The sequence below is a fragment of the Zootoca vivipara genome, chromosome 2 (genome assembly GCF_965207765.1).
Source record: "Zootoca vivipara chromosome 2, rZooViv2.hap1.1, whole genome shotgun sequence".
NCBI lineage: Eukaryota > Metazoa > Chordata > Lepidosauria > Squamata > Lacertidae > Zootoca > Zootoca vivipara.
Genome location: NC_142584.1, coordinates 3,587,130 through 3,612,162, shown reverse-complemented (window position 1 = coordinate 3,612,162; position 25,033 = coordinate 3,587,130). Strand labels below are relative to the sequence as shown.

General features: G+C 47.7%; 1 protein-coding gene across 3 annotated transcripts in view; it reads left to right on the top strand.

Moving 5' to 3' along the window:
• The window catches only part of CACNB3 (calcium voltage-gated channel auxiliary subunit beta 3), a 35,266-nt gene extending 10,438 nt beyond the window's left edge, over nt 1-24,828 (top strand). For all 3 annotated transcript variants that reach the window (XM_035101107.3, XM_035101102.3, XM_035101094.3), the window contains exons 2-13: nt 6,904-7,026; nt 8,648-8,770; nt 9,944-10,059; nt 10,498-10,550; nt 13,731-13,750; nt 14,818-14,898; nt 15,124-15,182; nt 15,302-15,411; nt 17,639-17,790; nt 19,553-19,648; nt 20,245-20,403; nt 20,819-24,828. In XM_035101107.3, coding sequence (XP_034956998.1) covers nt 6,904-7,026; nt 8,648-8,770; nt 9,944-10,059; nt 10,498-10,550; nt 13,731-13,750; nt 14,818-14,898; nt 15,124-15,182; nt 15,302-15,411; nt 17,639-17,790; nt 19,553-19,648; nt 20,245-20,403; nt 20,819-21,133 — 1,407 coding nt within the window. In that variant the 3' untranslated portion in view covers nt 21,134-24,828. The remainder of the gene's footprint in view (nt 1-6,903; nt 7,027-8,647; nt 8,771-9,943; nt 10,060-10,497; nt 10,551-13,730; nt 13,751-14,817; nt 14,899-15,123; nt 15,183-15,301; nt 15,412-17,638; nt 17,791-19,552; nt 19,649-20,244; nt 20,404-20,818) is intronic.
• The last annotated feature ends 205 nt before the right edge of the window (nt 24,829-25,033 follow it).

Genomic DNA, 25,033 nt, shown 5'->3' with positions numbered 1-25,033 from the left:
TACGTTCCACCTTTCTTCCAGAGTGGATCTCAAGATGGCATAAGTGGGGTTCCTAGATGGTCTCATAGAATCATAGAGTTGGAAGAGACCCCAAATGACATCTAGTCCAACCCCTGCAATCCAGGAATCCTGCCCACAGCTGTCTCTGGGTGGCCTTGAACCACCAACCTTCTGGTTAACAGCCGGACACACTGGCCCTCTGTGCGTGTCCAGCTCCAGGTTTGCTTAGCTTCAGTGTGAGGTTGCTGCATCATGTAGCTTTAGACCAATAGTGAGAGATGGTGTTGGACTACAGTTGCCTTCATCCCTCCCCATTGGCTGTGCCAGTTGAGGCTGATGGGAACTGAGGTCCAGCAATTTCTGGAGGACCACAGAGTTTGCCACACCCTTGCCTTGCTTTGCTTGACTTGTGCCAGTGAACGGCAAAGGTATAAGTTTGTTATGTACTAAGCTTGGATCCTAGAACAATAGGCAAGTAGGATCCTAGAATGCAACAACTGATTGGCTTGCAGGAGAAGACCAATCAGGCTCCAGGAAGAAGTTAATCAGCCTATTAGGCTTGTAGGATCGTAGAATGCAACAACTGATTGGCCTGCAGGAAAAGACCAATCAGGCCCCAGGAGGGAAGCAGAATCAGCCAATCAGATGGGACTCATTGTGTAGATAATGTATATAAAAGCCTGAGGTTTGGGGGGCATTTCATTCACTGTTTTACAAGCTGCAATAAAGAGCATGAAGTCACTACAGGACTTTGAGTATATTTCGAGAGTATAGTTCAGGCATCCCCAAACTGCGGCCCTCCAGATGTTTTGGCCTACAACTCCCATGATCCCTAGCTAACAGGACCAGTAGTCAGGGAAGATGGGAATTGTAGTCCAAAACATCTGGAGGGCCGAAGTTTGGGGATGCCTGGTATAGTTCCAACGTATAACTGGGAAGGGAAAAGGTATTTCCATCTGTTGGTGCCCCAGATGCAATGCTAGGCCTCCTTCCTTGCCGTGATAAAGCGAGCCCTGCAGAACACTCTGAATCCTCTAAATTACCTGCTTTGGGAAAAGGACATGAAAGGGCTTAATTTGAGTCAGGGTTTAGGCCTAAAACTATTTTTGAATACAGTATAATAATATTGTCTTGGGACATTAATAAAAAAGGCAGGGAAATCCATAACATTAACCAGTCTTCTTAAAAGTAAGAAAATAACAATAATGGTTTAATAAGTGCTAGATTACGGGGGGGTTTGGTTTGCTCATGAGTTTTTGAAATGAGCAGTGTCTGGCACCAGTCTGACAGTCATTGTAAATATGCTGTAGATGCTTGAATTTGAACCTTTCATTTGAACCTTTCATTTATTTTATTTTATTTAACAAAATTATATACTGTACTGCCTTATTGTAAGAAAATGTTGAAGCAGTTTACAAAAATATAAAATAAAGCATGATAATTTTTGTTAAAAGAGTTAAACACATGTATTTTAAAACATTCAAAAGATGATTAAATCCAACAGGAATGAAAAAGAAATAAAACACATGCCACTTTTACATGTCTGGATAGGCTTGTCTAAACAAAATACAGGTATGTTTTAAGCAGGTGCTGAAAAGTGAAGGCACTTGCCTGGTATCAACAGGCAGGAAGTTCCAAGTTGCAGGTGCTGCCACACGAAAAGATGGATTTCTTACAAGTGCAGAACAATGCCAGTTCTGCCAGTTCTGTCAAAGCATTTGTATTTAATTGGTGTTTGCTTGCTTGCTTGTTTGTTTAAAGCATTTTTACCCTGATCTTCAGCTGAAAAGGTCCCTAGAGCAATAAAAAATAACAGTGTGTCATTTGGGAAATAATCTGAAACACACGACACAAAAGGAAAAGGGGAGGGAGAGGGAGGATGAAAAAAGCAAACTCAGTCACCAGTTCTGAAAGTTACTCATAGGAAGCAAGAATATGAAAGAGGCTCTCAAAAACCTTGTGCTATCTCTCTCTCTCTCTCTCTCTCTTTGGCCAGCTGTACACAAGAAACATAATCCAAAATGTAGTTGACCTGAAAGTACTTCAGAAAACCCACATAAATTACTGATTTCCATTTCTTCCCTTCATCAACACTCTCCCATGTTAATTTAACGTTGTTTGCTAAGTCTGGTGCTGAGTTTCCTGCTTAGCCATGTAGAGCATTTTGGAGTGTTTTAAAGTGCTTCGCATCCCAATGCACAACAACTTTGTAAGGTAGGCCAGGATTACTATCCCCATGACAGAAAAGAGAGGAAGCAGCTTGCCTTAGGCTATCAAGTGAATTCACAGCAGAGGTGAAATTTGAACTTGCCAGATCTGGAGTTGCAAGTCAGCCTTTTGCCCTTGCACCACACCAGTATTCTCAAGCAAATGAAAACCCCTACCAAAGTAGGGGCTGGGGTGGAAGAAGAGCGCCAATAGGCATGTGCAAATGCCAAATGTCTTTTCAACCCCCCACCCATTTGGCCTTTTGGGGAAAGGTTTCAAGGCAGGTTCGTGTCTCCTTTTGTCAGTTAACCCTGGGAAACGAAGACCCTTTGGATCCCTGGGCTTCGCAGGCCTGATTCCCCTCCCCAGTTTATCTACATCGCAGGCGGTTCGCTGCAACGCGAAGCTCAGGAACAGGCAGGGCATCGAGGAAGCGCTAAGAAGCATCTTCTCTCTCACCCGCGCGCGCCTTTCCAGACTCCCGCGTTGCGGAAGAAACGTGGGCCGCCGAGCACCAGCCAGCAGAAACACACGCGTCGTACACGTGTGGGGCGGTCAGAAGAGGAGAGGCTCTGAAGGCTGAACACGGGGCCAGAGGCGGGTGCGCCTAAACGCACAGGCTCCTTTCCCCTTCCACGCGAGATCTAAGCTCCGTCGCGGGCCCCTCTTGCGCGCGGCTTCTCCCACGTCACGTGCCTCTTGGACCGTGTGGACACGCGACGGGAGACACGCGCCTGGTGGTGGCAGCTCCCTGTGGACTCTACAGGCAGAGACCCGCGTGGGCGATTCGTGCGCATCGTTACCAAAGGGGTTGGGCGCGCGGCAGCTCTGAGGCAGCCAGCATGGCGTGTTTTTAAAACGGTGCTCCACCGCCCTCGCCCCTTCCCGGCTTCGCTTCTCCTCCTACGTTTACACAGGCCCTCGTGCTGGGCTGGCACCTCCCCGTGGCGTTGCGCGTTGCTTTGGTGCTAGCTCCCAATTCCCTTCTCCCTCTCCGTCTCTCTCTGTCGCTCCTTCCCCACAGTCGAGACGAGGGAAGATCGGAGGCTGCTGTTCTGCCCCCTGCGCTGGTTCAGCATGGCGGTTTTTGCATGGCATTTTTGGTGCCACACTGTTGGGCGTGGGAAGGGAGGGCAGAGAAGATGGCTTCCGGGAGAGGTGAGGTGAGGTGAGGGGGTACCCACCCTCCTCCTCCTCCTCCCACCGTCCCTGAATTTGTTTCACTGGAATCTTAGAGAGTCACACTTAGGTGTTCATAGAACTATGGAACTGTAGAGTTGGAAGGACCCCCAAGAGTCATTCTAGCTCAACCCCCTGCAATGCATGGATCCTGCCCACAGCCATCCCTGGGTGGGCTCAAACCATCAACAACCTGGTTTACAGCCAGACACACTGACCCATTGCATATTTTACAATATTGTAAAATACCAAAATAATAAATACACATTTTTTGTGTGTGAGGTATCCTTCTGGAAGCAGTTAGCACCAAAACCAGGCACAGGCTGCTGCTAGGTATTCCTCGCAGCTTAGGTTGCAGCCCTAGTTTCACTTTCCTGGGAGTAAACCACATTGAATTCCGCAGGGTTTGCTTCTGAGTAGACGCGCCTACTACTGTATTAATCTGTGAAAATTGAAGCGGAAGGGGGATTAAAAGTGCAAACCCCACTGATGAACTACCTCTTTTCTTTTAAAGTTAATGGGGGAGGCAGACAGGACTTTCAGATTCCCATTTTTTTAAGGGAGGGGAAATTCCTGCATCTCTTACATTGCTGGGCAGAAAGGAGAATTTTGGGAAATGGAGCTTCACCCATTGCAGTGACCAGAAGCTTCCCTGCTTATGTCACTCCTCCCCCTTCTCCTGTGCAACTGTTATAGAAGTGCAACACACACACCCCACATTTAATGTAGCAGAGGGCAGTGGGGACTTGCCAGAGGTCTGGTCTAGCCAAGTGATGGGGAACCTTGAGTCCAACAGCAATTGGATGGCCCTTTGAACTGTGCTGATGAGACCTTCTTGGGATTTTTCAGAGTTGCCAACTGATCCATCTTTTTATTCCCAGAGCTGGTGTTCCACCTTACAGGGCTGTTGTGGATGATTGCTGGTATAATGTACACAAAGTGTTTGGGACATTTCAAATACGCAGTATTAATAACGGTGGCGGCTGTTTTCAACTTCTAATAGGATGGCATTCCCAGATGCTTCCCTAGTGACATTGCTGTTGGTCTGTGACTTGTTAGAGAAACCCCATCTCCACCTTTAAGGAGAAAGCAGTCAGGTTGTCAGTGGCTGCCCAGGTCACATCCTCATCCCTTCTTCACCTGAGCCCCCTCTGTTTTCCTTCTCTGAATTCCCACCTTGCTTAGATTGTAAGCTGTTGTATGCACAGAATTTGTTAAGCTGATATAGGCAGGCCCTTTCCCTCAAGGAATTTGCATGTGAAAATCAACCAAGGAGAAGATAACACAAGGCAGAGAGAAGTGGGAGCAAGGAAGGGATGTGGGCAAAGGCAATTGATGTGATTGAAGCTAGAAATGGGGACTCATCTGGGTTTCCTAAGGGGAAAGTAGGATTTGAGGAGGGATTTGAAGGAAGAAAGAAAAAAATATGGTATGAAGTGCAGTGGAGAAATGGGAAAGGAGAGCTTGATTCCTCAGCCATAGGAATGATATTCTAGGGAAATCAATAAACAACAGCACCAATGATATAACTTAGCATTTATGTAACATGTGTCTGGTTTCTAAGGGCTTCTCACAGATTATCTGAGAAATTCTTACAACAACCCTGTAGGGGATGCCAGTATTATTGTCCTCATACTGTATTGCAGATGGAGGGGGCAGCAGCCTTCACCTATCTGGAGGGCGCTAGGTTGGCAAAAGCTGACTTAGCGAATATGTGACTGAGGAGAGAAGGGCCTGTGGACTGAAGGACTTTTGCCATCTTTTTCTGGTGGGCTCTGCTCCTGTACCTTTAAGAATAGTCAGATACCCAAACATGTAGAGTTGGTGGTTTCCTGGGATCAAGGTGCATGGGGGGGGGGAAGCTTCACCTATTGAGTTAGAAGGGACCTCTGAGGGTCATCTGGTCCAACCCCCTGCAATGCAGGAATCTTTGGCTCAACATGGGGCTCGAACCCACGATCCTGGGATTAAGAGTCTCATGCTCTACTGACTGAGCTATCACAGCAGTTCTAGTGAAAGTATAGGAGCAGTCCTGGTACAAAGTAAACAACACAGCTGCCCCCCTGACCACTGAGCTGCTGCTATTCTATACTAGAACAGAACTTGCTCTGACTTTGGGACCTAGCAAACAGCCTTACACCGAGAAAGACCACTATTTGCACTGACTGGCAGTGGCTGTTTAAGATGTCACCAGGGTTATCTGCCATCCCTCCTCGGAGACGGGATTGAACCTGGGACCTTTTGCCCACAAAGCAGATGCTCTACCACTTCCCCTTATATCCTCCAGCTTTCCCTATTTACTTGTCTGCCTGCATTTTGCCTTTGGGCAGATTTGGGGATTAAGAAATTCCCCACAAGCCATGTTAGGGACGGTTCTTGCACAGTGCACAAGCTTCCTTTGCACCTCAGCCATGCTGTGAACATTTTCTTGAATGCATCTGAGTTGCAGCTGTTCCATAAGTCTGACTATATATCTTGTGAAAATAAATGCTATAAAATATTGTTTATGTTGCTGTTTTAAAAAAGGAGATTTTTTTTTTGGCTTTACTAATAAGCTTTCATCCAAAGCCAGCACAAAGCAGGTGATTGCACAGGAAATAAATATAGCATACAGCTAAGAGCCTTCAGCAGTATATAATAATGTGTGTGTATTGTGGGGGTGGGGAAGCTGATCACTGCGGGGGCAGTGATCTTTAGTTCAAAGACAAAGGTGCTGTAATTATACAGGAGTGTCCTCTTTTCACGGGGAGCTGTTGGAGGGTATCTAATTTGAATATTAAGGCTGCAGTCTTGCATACTGAGGAAATGTTAGGTGAGGAACAAGCTTTAAGAATTCTGATTTAACATATGCACTATTGGCATTGTAAAGCAGCTCCCAATTTTACCAGCCTTCCCCAACCTCCTACTTCCCTGATCCTCTGAACTATGACTCCCATCAGCCCCACTATTTGATCCTGGAGCTGATGGGGTCACGGCTGCGCTGGCTGGGGCTGATGGAGTTGTAGTCCAAAACATCTGCTAGGCATCATGTTGGCGAAGGCTTGACTATAGGCTATTACACCTCAATCAGAAAGCATGGGGAAACATGCCTTAAGGCGCTATAGTTTCTGATATGGCTGGCCCACTGTATTGACCCTGTCAGGGAAACCTCGAACAGCATGGAGGGGAGGGGTTAATAGATTTTTTATCCTCTCTTTCTTCCATCATGGAATTGGAGGACGTATGGATGCTGTCTCCCATCTGGTCCCCCATCCAGGCACACCAGACCCACCCCTGCCTAGCTTAGCAACTTGCAAGGCTCTCAGCCTAAAAGTGTGTGGAGCCCAAATGCACAGGTTTTCAGAAATCAGTGTGAAACTGTGTGGCTGAGGTACCCCTCCTTTCAGTGGCCGTAACGGAAAGAAAAGTCCCATCTCCCGAGAGAAGCTCTGGCAGGTCTCCTCAAATCAGGCTGCATCCTGACTTCCAGTTAGCTTGAATCCCTTACCTCACTCGAGCTTTGAACCTTCTCCTCAGGGCTCTGCTGATTCGTACACCAGCCGCCCATCACTGGACTCCGACGTGTCGCTTGAGGAGGAGCGCGAGGGGGTGAAACGCGAAGTGGAGAACCAGGCTCAACAGCAACTCGAGAAAGCCAAGGTACTGGCAGGGGAGGGTACGCCAGCCTTGGCTTCAGCTAAGCAGATGTTGGGTGAGGACCTCTTTGTCCATGAAACAGCTTTCCTTGGTCCCCAGCGGCTCTGAATGCAGGGAGGGAGGGAGGGAGGGAGGGAGGCAACCTGTGGCCTCCCATATATTTCAGTACCACAAATCCCATCATCCCCGACCACTGGACATACCGGCTGGGGCTGATGGGAGTGGGAGTCCAAGACAACAGCTGAAGAGCCACAGATTCCCCAGCCATGCCCTGGGCTGGGGGGGGGGGCTGTAAGGAGCAGAAAATAATTTTATGTTTTATGTAAACATCATACTGCTTTCTCATGAACATTCTGGAAAGGACTAGTGCATTTCCAAACGGCCTTCAGGATAGCGGCTCCTCAGCCCTCCCCCAAACAGTGACCTCAAAATGATCCATGATGACGGGGGTGGGCTGCTCTTCAACGACTTCTTGGTGGCCCCACATCTGCCCTTCATTTTGGCTTCTGAAGACCACAGAGAGCAGGGGAGCAAACAATTTTTGGCCTTCTGCTTGCTGGTTTCCATGACTGCGGTTTCTTCTCCTTTCTGTAGATTACAGTTGATGTAATCCTCACCCGTTTCTTCCAAAGGCATCATACACAACACACATAAGCCAATGGAGTGGCATTCATTAGTGAATAAAAGAGAAACAGGCTACAATCCAGTATGGGAGGGAGCACATCTGGGCTGCCCTGCGTGTTCTGTGGCTGCAGCTAATGACTACGCTAAGGGCCAAGCTAGACATTACAAAGCACATTCAGACAATAGTTTCCTGATCGTGGTTGTTGTGTATTTTGTTAATAAATAAAAAACACTGTGTGAGGCTGTGGGTTTGATTTGAGGAGTGGGGGAGGGAGGGGTTGCTTTGCCCTTTCTACTCCTGTCATTCTTTTGCTCAAATTTGCTTCCCACAACAGTTAGTCAGGCTAAGGAGATGTTGCATCTTCGAGGAATGAAGTCAGAGAGAGAGATGGCTGCCTCCCCTGTGCTATTTAGTTACCTATTTTTGAGACCTGTGTCGAGCCACATTTTACAGTGTAATCTAAAACAACTGTGTTGGCAAACTCTTAAGCATACATGGTGAGCTTTTCACACTTTGTAGCCCTTGTGTGTCGAGCCGCCTGCAACAGTGCCATTTTGTGACAACTGAGTTAGCAAACCCTTTTTATGTCCACTCTAGGAATGTTGTATTTGACTGCTCTGTGTTTCGTACCCCACACTCACGAGACAACCCCCTCTCCTTAAGTTCCCCTTACCTGCAACGTGTGGATCTTGCCTTATAGGGCTGTTGCAAGGATTGCAAATAAAGTGTTTTAAACACCTATAAGAAGAGAGACCATCAGTGGGCTCTCTAACCAGCGAGAGCAAGAGCAGGTGTGTGGAAATGTACAAACCGAGTCCTTTCCTCAGATGACTCCAACAGCCAAGCCAAACCTTGTTAAGTCTGCCATCGCTACCCTTTGGAACTGGGCATAATCCCGAGAGTGACAGATCCTGCACATTTGTTCTTGAGAGGGAAGTGACAAAGTCCCATCTGACCTGGTGCTGACAGGCTCCCTCTCCGATTTCTTTTCCTCCTCAGAACAAGCCAGTCGCATTTGCTGTTCGTACCAATGTCAGCTACTGTGGGACGCTGGACGAGGAATGTCCTGTGCGCGACTCTGCCATCAACTTTGAAGCCAAAGACTTCTTGCACATCAAAGAGGTGGGGCCTGGGTGGAGATGGGCATAGGGAGAAGAGTTTTCAGCAACAGCTTGTAATTGTAGTACCTCTTTTTCCTGGAGGTACGATGCCACCTGTTGACTCGGGAGATTCAGGGCAGACAAAATAAGTACTATTCACACAGCGCACACTTAAACAATGGAATTTGCTACCAGAAGATGTAGTGGAATTCATGGAGGATAACGGCTACTAGTCTTGATGATTGTGTACTAGCGCCAAAATCAGAGTCAACATGCCCCTGAATGCCAGAATGCAAGTGGGGAGAATGCCATTGCATTAACACCATGTTTGGGGGCTTCCCAGAGGCAACATCTTGTTGGCCAATGTGGAAAACAGGATGTTGGACCAGATGGGCCAAATTTAGATTGGATACTATTGAATTTAGTGCTGTTTTTGTTGGCATCCATCTGACTTGGGAGAGAATGGAGTGAGCCTCTGGGGGGCGAAGTAAATAGCACCAAAGTGACCTCCCTGGTGCGTATGGTGGTGTATGGTGGTCCTGGGCTGCACAGATGACAAGGACCACCACCCCCAGCCTCGCTGATGTCATCGAAAGGAAAGCAGAGCAAGACATTTGGCACCAGCTTGGCGGAAGGAGGCTCACAAGGCGCCACCCAACCGTTTTAGGAACTTCACCCTGGATTTGTGTAGGGTTTACTCCTTAGCCTTTTCTTCTTCCAGAGATATCCCCCAAGGCAGCGAAGGTTTGATTTCAGTTTTCCTTCTCCGAGATGGGATGCCTTTCCAGGTGGATGAGCTCCACCTGCTTCTCTAAAGTGCTAGCTTCTCATCTATTAAATCCTGCTGATTCTCTGATTGCTACATCCAGTGCTTCTTCTATCTGATATGTGACTTGAAATCTGGTCATAGCCTTCTGGTACTGAAGGGTCAGTTCTTCAGCTACTGCATGGTTTATTGATGTTGGCTTGGTTTTTTGTTTATTAAAATTAACATATCGTTACTCATCTTGAGGATTCAAAAATAGTAAAAGAAAAAAGGAAGTTCTAACGCCAGTTGTTTACATGAATAGATACTTCTCATTCCCTCCCTTTTTTTCTATATATGGTAGGAAGGTGTCTTTAAAGGGTTTATGACCCTACAGATCTATGAAGCCTTAAGTCTAATTCTTGACCTTCTACCATGATGTCTCTGCAGAAGTACAGCAATGACTGGTGGATCGGGCGGCTAGTGAAGGAGGGGGGAGACATCGCTTTCATCCCCAGCCCACAGCGGCTGGAAGCCATTCGGCTGAAGCAGGAGCAGAAAGCCAGGTAAGAGGGGCTTCAGTGGATGGGATAGCACATAACTCTGGCTCAGTCAGCCACATCAGCAAGAGAAAGGGATGTGATGCTTTTCTGTGGTGGGAGACAGCTTGTAAAACTGGCAGTAGTACTGTGTACCTGCCCCCCATCTAAGTTCTTTGGTAGCTAAACTCAAACCGCTGTGTGATATTGTGCATGGCTTTTCAGGGACACTGATGCTAATTCTAAGTTCAGCATCAATGAAGAGATGCTAACTTAGGTCCTTCAGTATACAGCACTGGCCCTTGTTCCTTTGAGAAAAGGGACTGTGGGGGGGCACTTTCTTTAGGCAGCTGCTGAATCTGCCAGACTTTGCTTTCCTATTTGGAACAAGCACATCCACACAAGCTTGAGCTCCACATTTCTCTCCAGTTTCCACACTGACTTTCTCTTTTCTTCCTCAATTAGGCATTCTGGTAATCCCGCCATCAGCAACAGGCGATCGCCTCCCCCATCACTAGGTAAAACCTTAAACAGGGTTGAGTGTCTGCTGTGTTTCTGTGGGAGCGCTGGATGCAACTGCCTGAGAACCTTAGCTTTTATTAAACCACAGAAGCAAGATTACGGCAACAATGATATGCTTGAAAACGACTGGTGATATCTTAGCATGTTTTTGCAGACAGAAAGCCCACCCACACCTTGGTTTTTAACAATTTTGTATTGGTTTGGTTTGGTTTATTTATTTCTTAAATTTTATATACTGCTTGTTTGTAAGGAAAAAACCTCAAAGAAATTTACAAAAAGAACAAAACAATAAAATTATCAATATAAAAAGTTAGAAACAGCTATTTGAAACATTCAGAAAATAATTAAAATCAACAATAAGCTAAATGCAGATTAAAACACATATCAACCTTCTATATATTTGGGTAGGCTTGCTGTCATGAAGTTCCCCAGGCCACCATCCAGTCCCGGACCTACCCTCCCACTAGTCCCTTCGCCTGAGGGCAACTGGGCTCCGTAGGAACAGACCAAGTGCACCTGGGTTTTTACACGGGAGGAACCGCTCCAACCCGCGGGTAACTTGCTGCCACCAGGGTTCCTTTCCAGGTAACCCACAAATATCACCAGCCAGTAGTATGGTCAAGTGGTTAGGACTTGGATTTAGCCCTGGCGCCAGGAGTAAGAAAAACCAACAGCAAAATGCCTTTAACTATTTATTAAAGTACTGTAAAAGATTAAACAACCAAATATAGCAGATATAAGCAATTATAAGCAATTCTCATAAAAGGAAGGTTACAGAATAAAACAACAAAACTTACTAACTAGCAGGTACATGCATAGAAGGTATCAGGTAACCTGGCTGCGTGGTCTCCATTCGGCAACACGCAGCCATTCAGAATCCCATAGAAGAGTCCCAAAGATGGCAATAGGCAAGAGCCCTGAACAAAACACTTTCCTTACTTTTATCCTTAATCCCTGCCTAGGGGCGTAACAGGTGAACCCACGAGGGATCAAAGCATATAACCAATCAACAGTTGTTTCACATTCAAATTGGCCTATGATGTTTAGGCTGGCCGTTAGACCTGTCAATCAATGAAGACACTTGCCAGACCCCAGGTGATTTACATTTCAAACAACCTTCAGCCTCTCCCCTTCTGGTTTCCCTTCCAAATGTGAAAGCAGTGATCCCCTTATCAGAAAGACCCTTACCCAAACAAGCCTATTCTCACAGCTGGACATGAGGTAATTTACAGCTTAATCAAAGAAGAGCAAGAGGGAGTGTGAATTCTGTTCTCAGGCTGGTTTCTCTGGGTTGAATAGGGCAAATTCCCAGCACAAAATCCCAGAGTTCTCTGCAATGCTTCCCAGCTTGCACTGCAAAAGAACAAGGGTTTCGCCACTTCATGACACTTGCCTAAACATAAATGTTTTTAGCAGGCACCAAAAAGTGAAGGGGTACTTGGCTGATGAACTTGTTGTTGTTTAGTCGTTTAGTCGTGTCCGACTCTTCGTGACCCCATGGACCAGAGCACGCCAGGCACTCCTGTCTTGCACTGCCTCCCGCAGTTTGGTCAAACTCATGTTCGTAGCTTCGAGAACACTGTCCAACCATCTCGTCCTCTGTCGTCCCCTTCTCCTAGTGCCCTCAATCTTTCCCAACATCAGGGTCTTTTCCAAGGATTCTTCTCTTCTCATGAGGTGGCCAAAGTATTGGAGCCTCAGCTTCACGATCTGTCCTTCCAGGGAGCACTCAGGGCTGATTTCCTTAAGAATGGATAGGTTTGATCTTCTTGCAGTCCATGGGACTCTCAAGAGTCTCCTCCAGCACCATAATTCAAAAGCATCAATTCTTTGGCGATCAGCCTTCTTTATGGTCCAGCTCTCACTTCCATACATCACTACTGGGAAAACCATAGCTTTAACTATACGGACCTTTGTCGGCAAGGTGATGTCTCTGCTTTTTAAGATGCTGTCTAGGTTTGCCATTGCTTTTCTCCCAAGAAGCAGGCGTCTTTTAATTTCGTGACTGATGAACTATTTCTGACTAAATGAACTGTGCCGAAGCCAGATCCTAGTGTCAAATAGCACCACCTGCTGGAGCAAAAAAGTTTTTTTATTCCCTTGAGAATTTCACGTGTAGCAAGGGGAAGGCTCCTTGCATATGCTCAAAGACACACTTTGAAGACATTGTAGTAGAAGAGGCATCTCACCTATGCCAGCTCTTTCTCCCCCTTGCTAGTTTCACTTGAGAAACAGAGAGGGACCAAAAAGATATTGCTGGAGGGGTAGTTAGACAGGCAGTGCCAAAAGTGAAGAGCTCCATGACTGCCTCTCTCTGCCTGAACCTACCCAGACCTTGCATTTGTCAGCCTAGGCCCTGCTTTGTGTGCCCCCTCCCTTGGCAGCAAGAGGAGAACGGGCCTTCTCAGTGGTGGCTCCCTGACCGTAGAATGTTCTCTCTAGAGAGATGCACCTGGCGACATCACTACCAGCTTTTTAGGTGCCAGGCAAAGAGGGGGACTGGTTGGTTGGTTGGTTGGTTGATTCTTGTTCTGGTTTTTATCATGTATTTTCTGCTTTTATATTTTATGTTTATGTTGTGAACTGCACTGAGATCTGTGGATGAGTGGTAGTATACAAATTTAATAATTAAAAAATATAAAATTCCAGTTCATCTAGACATTTAGCTTTGAATTGGGCTCATACGGTATGATGATCCCCTAGCCTGCACTGGTGCCCATCTTTTAACAGGGTGGAGTGGGAGATGTCCTTTTTAATGCAATTTCAGGACAGGCTCTTTTAGTCCGTAATGTTCTTTTAGCTTTTTGTGTGTTTTAAATTTTGTATTATTGTGTGCTTTTATCATTGTAAGTCGTTTTGAGACATGTAGTAAGCGACGAATAAATGCAACAAATAAATAATGCCAAGTAAAACAAGAGCACTGTCACATGATTTGGAAATCAGAGGTTGTTTTAGGGTTCCACAACCAGTGCCACATGGGTGCCACAACAGAGATGCCTTGCGTGAGTGAGGCCAGGGGAGAAGGGGAAACAGGAAGGCAGCCATCACGCCCTGCCCTGCCCCCAATTCCAACTCCCAAGGGATTAAAGCTCTTAAACTCTTGTCCTCCTTGTAGTCTTGTTCATTTGCTGATACTTCACTGTTGACAACCCCCTATTTTCTTCCCCCCCAACAAGCCAAACAGAAGCAAAAGCAGGTAAGGACTCAATGCTGGGATGACCCTCTTCATGCTGTGCTGTGCTGTGTCTTTTCCCTGCTAGCCAGTTCTACAAGCGGAAGGCGGGGTGAACTATGAGGCCATCCTTTCCAAGGCTGCATTTCCACTATGCCTCTAAACCACATTCAAAACACATTTCCCCCTTCAGAGAATTCTGGGCATTGTAGTTTACCTCTGAGTTACAATTCCAAGCAATCCCAGAATTCTTTGAGGGGCCCCCGCAGAATGTGCTTCCAATGTGCTTTGCACATATGTGTGTATGCAACCTAACTTTGAACAGAGTGGATTTTATGCTAGAATGGCAACTGAGGTGGAGCTGCCTTTGGCTGGAGCAGCTGCCTCATGACCTGCAGTGGTGGGGGCCTTCCCTCCGGCCACCCCAACCTGTGTATGTGTGCTGGGGGCATTTTGCCCCATGCAGAGCAGGATACAAAGGCATCGGGCTTTTTCATCGGTTTTGATTGGGCTTCTTCCCCATGCTCAGCATAGAAATGTGAGAGGAGGGGAAGGCTGGTGGCCCACGTGTCCACAGGAAGGAGGGGACAATTGCTGTCCCTGGTTGAGCCATAATTCCTTGATTCCCAGCTTTCATTTAAAAGAAATGTGTGTGTTAGGTTTCTAGCCCTTTTAGAACCTGAGATATGAAGCAACATGTACAGGTTCTATTCTTCCCATTTTTTGGTGAGAAACTAGCTTGCTCTCCCCTTTTAGTGTTTTACTCCCCGCCACCCAGAAAAATGCCCCCATGTAGCGATTTTGGTGGCTGCTGTAGGCACAGGGCAGAGAAGAGGGGTTGGGGCTGAGCAGGTGAGGCCATTTCCTGTTGCAAGGAGTTTGTAGCTTGTTGATACTGATATGATACTGTAGCAAAGCAAAAGGGATATAGGGGTGGTATCTGATACCTCATCATCCATTGGGTTGTGTATATGCGTTTCCGGTTGAAATGGAGAGAGCCCCCACTTTGTCATTACTGCTGTCCTTTCTCCTACTTCTTGGGCTGCAGAGGAGGGGGAAAGCCGTTTTGTGACACACCCTCCTTTTTACAGACAGAGCACATTCCACCTTACGATGTCGTGCCCTCCATGAGGCCGGTGGTGCTGGTGGGACCATCCCTGAAAGGATATGAGGTATGGGAACGTGGAAGGGACAAAACTCTGCCCTAAACCCATGTTCTGAAATGTGGCTCTAGCCAGTGCATTTTTGGTAGGGATGGGGAAAGACAAGGTGCCAGTACTTGTATATTCCTAGAAGTGCTGCGGGTACCAGCATAAAATAGCTCCCCTGTCACAAAAGTATTCCTGGCTGTAGTAGTCATTTGACCAGCACTGCTGCCCTCTGTCCTTTCTTTTCAGGTGACAGACATGATGCAGAAAGCTCTCTTTGACTTTCTCAAGCACAGATTCGATGGCAGGTAAGGCACTATTCTGAAATGAAGAGCAATTTCGACCCCCACCCTCACCTGTTGCCTAGTTCCTGTGCCGCTAGTGAATGTTGGGTAATGGTCTTGTTGCCTGTCATCCTGTCTTTCAGAATCTCCATCACACGCGTCACAGCTGACTTGTCACTGGCCAAGCGCTCAGTGCTGAACAACCCAGGCAAGCGGGCCATCATTGAGCGATCCACGACCCGGTCCAGTATTGGTGAGTCCCAGCAGGTCCCTCAATGGCGACGGGAGTTGGCAGGCGAGCAGTTTGTCTGGCATAGCCACGCTGTTCCTTGGTTTACCCTGTTTCTCCGAAAATAAGCTGTAGCCATAAAATAAGCCATAGCAGGATTTTTAAGCATTCAAAGAATATAAGCCATACCCCGAAAATAAGACATAGTGATAGGCGCAGCAGCAATGCCGGCCGTGGCAGGAGAAGGAGGAAAAAAATAAGACACCCCCTGAAAATAAGCCATAGTGGGTTTTTTTTGAGGAAAAATAAATATAAGACGGTGTCTTATTTTCGGAGAAACACGGTAGCATCCCAGATTCCTTGCTTATAGAAAATGAGTGTGCCAGGGAGAAAGGTAGTCTAGATTTTCCTCTTGGTGTGGGTAGGTCTCAAGTGACGCTCTTGGGTGCAAATTGTGCAAGTTTCTAAGCAGAATTCACAGCACTGTTTCCTTCACAGCCATCTTCTCCTGCTCTTTCTTTCTGCTCACCCATCAGTAGATTCCAGGGTCCTGCTTTGAAAGGCTGCAATCCACAGAGGGCCCTGGGTGTGAGCTCCCTGAAAGCATACAGGCTTCACTCTTCAAGGATTCAGAAATGCCTGCAGAAACTATTAACTTTAAAACATTTTTTTGGGGGGTGGAGATCATTTTGGTTTCTGTATATATTGCTGTCATGCTCTCATTGCTTGTCTGAGCACGATTGGGGAAACACAGTTTTAAAATCTCCTGGGCAGAGAGCAGACCTTCTATGTATCCCTATTGGGAACAGGATGCAGCCTCTGCTTTGCACACAGAAGGGCCCAGGTTCAACCCCTGGCATCTCCAGGGAGGGCTAAGACTATCTGCTTGTCTGAAACCTGGAGAGCCACTGCCAGTCAATGCAGTTTCATGTGGGGTGAAAAGAAATAGACGGCACAATTGACTGAGGTGCCCTGATGCTGTTTCTTGCACGATATCTGTGCAGTTATAGTTGCACATGTGGGAATGTGCTTGGGCAGAATGCAGACGCAATGCGAAAGCATCATGTGGCTGCATCTCAGTGTCACCCTGTAAAAATGAGTAACATTAGCAGAATTAAAGGTGTTTTTTCCTCCCTACATTGACATTGCACTATAAAACTGGATCCTGTAAGTTCACCTGAAGCAGCCTCCCTCCTCATTCTCCTTGAATGTACCCAGTGTCTTGCATTTCATCGCTTCCTGCAGTAGGCAACACACTGTCGTTATTTATATACCTCTTACGCCCCATTAAGGCAGCTCACAGCATTTTCAGAATGGGTTTGTGCTCATTTCCCAAGCTTACAGGGAAGGGTAATAATAATCTCAAAGACCCACCAAGTCTGAAAAGGGACAATTATTATTTTAGAAACTGGTGTATCTCATTTTCACTTTTGGAAAACAGGTTTTGCAGGGCATTGTATTGCATTTAAAAAATTGCACAATTTGCTTGACTAGAGGTAATAGTGGGACAAAATAATAATGAATGAACCATGCCTAGCATTTATATAGTGCTTTCAAATGCCCCAAACACTTCAGTCGTGTTACCTTGCAATCCTTGCAAACCCCTGTAGGATAGGTCATGTCAATAGAATTGAAGATAAAGGCTGGGAGAAAGTAGGAAACCTTCCCAATGACTGGAGGCTTTGAAATAAGGACCTTCTGGAGTGTAGCTCCCTGTCTCTTACAGGGCAGTCCTATACTTGTCTACTCAGCAGCTTTGTCCTGCTGAGTTTAATGGGACTTACTCCCAGATAGGATTACATGTGATTGACTCCCAACATCTGGAGGGCCACAAGCTCCTGTCCTTGCGCTTCACCCAGAGAAGGGCCCTGCCATTGGACAGAGTGAGGAAGCTGGCTGAGGCAGAAGATGCCCAAATGATGGGAGGACAGAGTTGTGTCCTCTGAACCTAGCCTGCTGTCCAAACCAAAACTTTCACCAATGCTACATCCCAGACACTTAGGGTCTAGAAACCTGAACAGGCAATTATAAATCATTTTAGAAACAAGAAGGAAGCTTACCATAAGTAGTTCTTCCAGCCTACAGTAAAAACTATAGTTTCAAAGGTGGTAAGGAGCTGTGGAGGTGAGACTCAAGGGAGGCAGGTGTCTGTGGAGGCCACAGAGATGGTTGAGGCAGGAGGCAGACAGAAGCTTGTTTCCTTCCTATTCAAAGGGGCACCCAGCCAACTGTCCTTCTGCTTCCTTCACAGCTGAAGTCCAGAGCGAGATTGAGCGGATTTTTGAACTGGCCAAGTCGCTGCAGCTGGTTGTGTTGGATGCTGACACCATCAACCACCCAGCACAACTGGCCAAAACTTCGCTGGCCCCAATCATCGTTTACGTCAAGGTCTCTTCCCCAAAGGTAAACAGGGGAGGAAAAGGCTCCTCAGAGACAAAGGGGACTCCTCTGAATCATTCTCAGTTTTTCTGAAGGCCCTTTCAGCTCCCCCAGCTGTGTTTTCTGATATCCCCTAGTTTTGCAGTGGGAGATGGATTCCTCCCGTCTCTAGGCTGTTCCCCAGCTCACTAGGTAAGCTGGTTTCTGCTTAGTTTAATTTATGCCCGCCCCATGTTTTCCTGAATGGGCAGGACCATGTTCAAAACAGGGGTAGGAGCTTAGAGCCCCCCGGATGTCGGATATTAAGCTCCCCCCCCCATCCCTGACTATTGGTCATGCTGGCTGGAGTTGTTGATTGGAGCTGAAGTCCAGCAATGTTTGGAGGGCAGCAGGTCCCACCATCCTGTTTTAAAACCTTACCAAAAGAGTTATATATACTCCCTCCCTGTGACCCCCAATTTCAGCTCAGGGTTTGGTTTTCGGTAGGACAGCCAGATTGCAACTCAGAGATTCCACCACCACCACACCCAGTTATCTTGAAACCCAACTCTGACTGCAGGTTGTTGAGAAGGAATCCAGGTGTGCTGCCCAACAGGTGCCAGTGGGGGAACTGGGCAGTGAAGTGGCAGGAGCAGCACTCAATTTAAGGCTGTGTGTCTGGTTCCCCCGCACAGGGCGCTGAACGGAGGGGTGAAAAAATTATTATTATGACTATTATACCTATATTTATACTGGTACCTACTCAAAGCAGCAAAAGGAATTATTGTGAAAATAAGAAACTTGAGGCGGGGGCCCCACATTTTGTCCTCACTCAGGACACCATATGTCCAAAGTCCACTCCTGGTGGCAGGTGAGGAGAGGAAGTTGCTTCTCTCTTATTCTGGATATTTGAAGATACAGGCGAGGTCTCTGAGTGAAGACCTGGCCACTCTAATTCCAGCTGCTGGAAACACAGGGTTGGATCACTTTCCACACCGGCACACAACCCTTTTACCTTTCCTGTACGCAGAAGGTCTTCTCTTTAACCAAGCTGGTTGCCCAGGTTCAGCTCCGTGCTGTAGGGTATACAGCAGCAATAGTACATGGGAGATGTGTGCTTGGATTTCCTGGTTTCTTTTTCCCCCCTATGAGGTTCAGTTGTTGGGCGGCAGTGGAAACAGCGGGAACTTTCTCGTTGAAAATGTCCATGTCAGGTGACCCATGTAGCATGCAGTCTTCCCATGAGAATGTGGGGGATTAATAAGCCGTTTAGGATTTAGGGATTAATAAGACATTTAGGATTTAGGATTACAGGAAGTGTCATAGGTCAGTGGGAGAGCAGCTGCTCTGCATGCAGAAGGTTCCTGGTTCAATTCCACGCATCTCCCTGTCTGAAACGCTGGAGATCTGCTGCCAGTCAGTGTAGACAATACTGAGCTAGATGGACCAGTGGTCTGGCTCAATATAAGGCAGCTTCCTGCACACCCCTTCTCTGAAGCAACACTGTAAAGAGGAGATCCTAATTATCTGCAATGGTGCCCTCTCAAAGCCTGGGCTTCCCTGCTGCCTCTTCTAGCCCCATGACTCTGCCAGTCGGTGGCTTCATAAGTTTTAGGAGCTGCAGAGGGTGAGGTGGAGGGAGGAGGCTGAGAGAGACCATGTGATAGTTTCATAGTAAATTCTGCTTCACAGCTCCGTCATCTCAGCCAATGCACCCCTCCCTCCCACCCACTTTAGGTGTCCCGCTGGCAGGGAGCCTTCCAGCTCTGTAGCTGTGTGCTTTTCTCATTTTGTTTTTTTCTGGAAGGTGCTGCAGAGGCTTATCAAGTCCAGAGGGAAGTCACAAGTGAAGCATCTCAACGTGCAGATGATGGCAGCTGACAAGCTTGTGCAGTGTCCTCCAGTGAGTTTCTCTGTCCCTGTGTGGCATGCCTCTGCCTTGCCCTGGGCTCTGTCTGGCTCTTCACTTTCCTTCTGTGCCTCCTGTAACTTGACTTCCTCCTCTGGGCACCTCCTGGTTCTGCTTTTAATGGCAGAAGGAACCCCCGGCAAGTGCTACACCCTTTCTTTTAAGAAACTGATGTGAGGTCGTCTCATATGGTAAAATGTGCCTTTGAGCATATGCAGAGCGCCTTTCCCACACTCCTGAGCAACCTGAATCTGGCCTTATGTGTTTAGAATTCAGGAACATCCTTCCAGGACAAGTGGCAGAGATTCCTTTGCAGAGCTTTTTCGTCTAGAAATTAAGAAGTGCTCCTGCCTCATTTAACAAACAACCTTAAGATTGCAGTGCCCCATCCTCAATTTTTGGGGAAAACATTTAAAGGTTGGAGCTGATGGTGGCCCTTCTATGCCTCTGCTATACACCATGCCAGGCTGCCATTCTCCACCCAACACTACAAGCCTGCCCACTTCTCTGCTCTCTGTGCCTGGGTCTCTGAGGAATTGATCCCTTTCTCTCCCTCTTCTCACCCTTGCGGCTCATTCCTTTCCCCCAAGGAACTCTTTGATGTGATCCTGGACGAGAACCAGCTGGAGGATGCTTGCGAACACCTGGCAGACTACCTGGAAGTATACTGGCGGGCAACTCACCACCCTGCGCATGCTGCCGGTGGCCAAAACCTCACCACACCTTCGACCGCCATTTCAGGCCTGCAGGTACAAATAACCTAACAATTGGGGCAGGGGTGGGGAGCTGTGGTCCTCCAGGTGTTGGGACTGCAAGTCCCATAATCTCTTACCGTTGATTCTGATGGAACAAATGGCTGGGAGGGGGTGGGTTAGTGCAGAAGCCTCAACCTTCTGGCAGGCCAAATAAAATCCATCACCCTTAAGTCACCACTGGAACTAGCTGTACGAGATGCAACACAATTCCATGCATGACTACCGTACCCGGTGGGAATTGCTTCCTGGTACATTGGCTCAAGGTTGTCATTCTTAGTTTGAATTGTTTCAATGGGATTTAAGTGTGAGTGACTAATGGGCCATGTCCAGACGCACGCATTATGCGCCCCCAGGTGGCGCTGTGTCCTTGGGTGCTTTTTGTGACCCGCTCTACGGTTCCCCACTCCAGAACCAGGCCTCGCTGGGCGAGAGTGGCAACGAACGTTCCCCGGTGGAGCACGACGGCCTGATGCAGTCAGACGAGGCGAGCGACGCCTCCCGCAAGACTTGGACGGCGGCCTCTCAGCGCAGCTCCCGTCACCTGGAGGAAGAATACTCGGATGCCTACACCGACCTGTACCAGCCTCACCGCAACCACAACAGCGGCCTCCACAGCACCAACGGCCATGACTCCCAGGACCGCCTCCTGGAGCGCGAGACAGAGCACAACCACAACGAGAGGAACTGGCAGCGCAACCGGCCCTGGGCTAAGGACAGCTACTGAGGCCTCCTGGCCGGGCAGCCAGGGAAATGGGACAAGGCCTCCTTCTCCTCCCGAGTCACGTCAATTGCCTGGTATTAAGCCTTCCTCTCTCCCTCCCCTCCTAGCTCAGCCCCACAGTATACAGGTGCTGCCCTGGTATACAGGTGCTATCCATGGAACCCCAGACACAGCCGCAGCTGCCTGATTCCTATACCCAGGATGGGTGGAATCTCTTGCCCACCTTTGCTTTGGCTTAATGAGGGCCACAATAACGCCCTTGCAGGGTAAATTCCATTGGTAGCTTCTCATCCCAGGTCCATTGTTTTTGGGGGGAGGGATTTGGGCTTAGCACATCTCCAGGAGAGAGGCATTTGCGTGTGTGTGCACGCAAAAGGGGGTGGGGGTGGAGAAAGGGCTGCGATTCTTTTTCTGGCTCCAGGTGAGCAGGGCTACTGTTAGGACAAAGGAGGCTTAGCAGGGAGCGAAGTTTTCCTGGTAAGATGGAGTAGATGGATTACAAGCGGAAAGACAAGACTGTGGGATTTTGCTGAGAGGACTTGGGCATCGTTCTCATGCTTTGCTGTAGGCCAGTTCAGAAGTAATACAGTTGAGGTTGCTGAGGAACACGAATGTCTGCTGTGGGAATGGGTGTGGTCTGTGAGTAGATTTTCGGATTTGCAGTTACAGAGGGTGAAAGCATGAGATGTGAGCTTTGTGGCATTGGCGACTGTTTGTGCATATGCAGCAGTTGGGGTGTGTGTGTCCAACTGTCCCCTGGGCTGAACCACTTCAAGTTGCAGGGGTAGAGGAATTGCATAGTTAAACATAATGGAAAGGAATTTCCCTCATATAGAAAATTAGTGTGGAGAAGGCTAGACTTCATGTTTAGTTTCTGTATGCAGGGAGATATATGTTTTCAACAATGTGATTCCCTTACCTGTAGCTTAAAGTAGCAGTCTAGAAACAGTTCTTCCATCTTTTCCTCCTCTTCCATTCATGGCAGTGGAAAAAATGTGGCATAATCCACGAGGTGAATGTGAAATGCAGTCATAGAGGCCACCCCACAGTAGCTTTTCCACCTGGAGATATTCTCCTGATAAGGGGAGGTGCTTGTTTTTTCAGCATCATCACCACTCACAGGCGTGGCTAAGGCCAATAGGAGAGGCCTACATGGCCTTTGCCTGACATTGCTCCTGTGAGCACCATGAGCAAAGTCGTGCTCCAATGTAACCGGAAGAAGTGCCCCAAATTCCTTCCTCCTCTTCTTCTCTCCCAGTTTGGCTTCTGTGAAGTGGAAGCCCTCCTGATTCCTAGGAGCCTGAGAGGTAAACTGCACATATTACACAAACATGTGTAATAAAGTCCTGATATGGTAGAATCATGTCTTGCACATGGGTTAATTTCCAGGTGGTAGCACATAAAGCCGAAATTGTGTCTTGTCAAAACAACTCCCTGGAAACACCATCATGCAAGCAATTTTACCTTCAGGAGACAGTGCGAGATCTTGGGGGCCGTCCAGGATATCACAAGACCTTCTCAGACCCCAGTGAGAGTCTGAGAACTTAAAAGCATTTTGCCTTTTGTGCATTTAATTTGTACGATATCAGCTGGCCAGTTGCCAAGTGCATAAAGCTGCGATCGCTCAAGTTAAATATGTGTAAGTTGCAACCCTACTGCACTTCATATATATATATAAGTTGGCTGCACTCAAAATGCTCTCCCAGCTGCTCTCCCAGTGATGGGGGTTCCAGATCCACAGGAGATAGATGGAGGGGGCAGGTGGAGGAAGCATGTTTTTTTGGGGGGGGGGAGAGGAGAGTGCAATTTTGTTGCTGAAAAAGTTGCTGCCTCCTGAGACCAGAGGATATAATATTCAACTTGTTCCCTGGCACAGAAGAGAAGCCTGTAATGAACGAGCAATGCATCACCTTAGATCCACAGTCCAGGCATCTGCTTGCATTTGACCCCCTCACTCTTCCCTTCACAGAGGCTCTTTGTCTCCTTTCAGTGCACAGCCACCCCTCCTCTGTCGAGGAGCTGGTGGGATAACGATCAGTTGTAAAGCCACAATGTGATAATTTTTTATTCTTCTTCTTCAACCTTCCTGGAGTTCTCTGCTCTAATTGCATGAGGCCTTGATCTTCCATCGTCTGTCTGGGAGGGGTGGGCCAGTACCAGCCAGCGCTGCTGCTTGGCAGGGATGCCCACCTGCATCACTCACAGGTTCTGTTTTGAGGAGCCTCCCTAGGCATAGGGCTAGAGCCAACCCCACCCCACCCCTTCCTGCTTCCTATCTCATGCACAAGCCCCCTTCCTACCCCAAAGGCCCAGCTGACCTGCCTTCGGTTCTCCCGCCGCCCCTTGCTCCAGGCTCCTCAAGCCCTTCACTGGGTAGTGAGTGGCAGCTCCCTGCCTTTCAAAACCACGTACACACCTATCAGAAATCAGCCTGTAAATACTGCATGCTACCATCGGGGAGTTGTTTCAAGTGTGTGTCCTACGCCCTGGGCTGGCTGGAGGAACTGAGGCGGCTCCAGGGGCCAGGAATATCCAGGTTCTGTCCCTGCAATTGCCGGTCAGTCAGCCATGGCAAGAGCTTTGTTACTATTCTTTTGTAGAGAGCACTTATTTCCCTGACAACTTGTAAGCGGTTTGAAACAAGCGTTTGCTGTTTATAAAACATGGCTGGGCTGTCTTTTTTAACATGAAATATGGCGGGTAAAGAACAGTGGAGCTCAGTGGGTAATCAGTGAGCAGAAATTAATATGATGTTTTGTATGGTGTATGCACTCTGAAAGGCAATGTGGGGGGGCCTGCTGTGAACTGCAGTGGGGCCTACAATCTGGGTTGGGGGTGTTCAGGGTTGACTCACAAATGTGATACTTCTTGCAAAAACCTTCAAAGAGGCTTAACGGCTCTTTGCTCCATTGTTTAGTTCTATGAGGCAGAGCCTAGGACAGGAGAGGGTTGGGGAAATTGCAACGATGCCACTCGCTTGCCAGAATACACACCAGTTGGTTTTTGTGGAGCAGGAACATAGCCTGCCATACAAGGGGAAGAGTTGTATCTGTTGCTCCACACATTTTTTACTTCTGCCCCCCACCCACCACCAACACGCTGCCCAGGAAGGCTGCACATAAGTGCATGTGGCTCTCTGCTCTCTGCTGTGCCACACAAAACCAGTGTTCCTAAGGATTCCTTATGGCAGTTAATGTGGTATATAAAAACACATAAATCAAATGGAGAATCTCAAGAGCTTAGCTGCAGCCCAAAGAAGTTCAGTTGGCTGTAGCTGGACTTGACAAGCCCACACGCACACATTAAACAATGGTTACTTGTATAAAAGCCGGGCAGGTGGGGGAGGCCGTTGACATTGTGCTGATAATTCAATGTGCATTTCCCACCGAGCCTTAAATTGGAGACTAGCAATTCAGCAGCATACACACTGCCCTCTGTCAGCACTACCTGAAGCACAGCACAAAGTGCACTTTAGCCAAAAGGAAGGTTTGAGTCTGCATATCGAGTCTTTTCACACTACAGGTGTTAATACTCCTACTGGGTAAAACAAGCAAAGCAAGGTATGTGAATGGCTGCATGTCACTTTTGCTTCTAATGTATGTGTGTCCTGGTTTTCAGAGATGTATACCAGGAGCAAAAGGGGAATTTGTGTAATCATTTAGTTCCCCTCACAATAAACTATCACATGAAGTACCTTCTCTCCTACCCACCCCTGCAACCCCCCCTCCCCCATGCACAAACTGGAGACTCTGCATTCCAGCACCTGCTGGGGACTCTTTCAAAAAGTCTTTTAAAGAGCACATTTGAAGAATTCGGTCTGCAGATATGCAAATGAAGCTGTGGAAGTGGACACCCTGTCCCAGAGAACAAAGATGGTTCAATAACACACTGTCCTCATAGTCC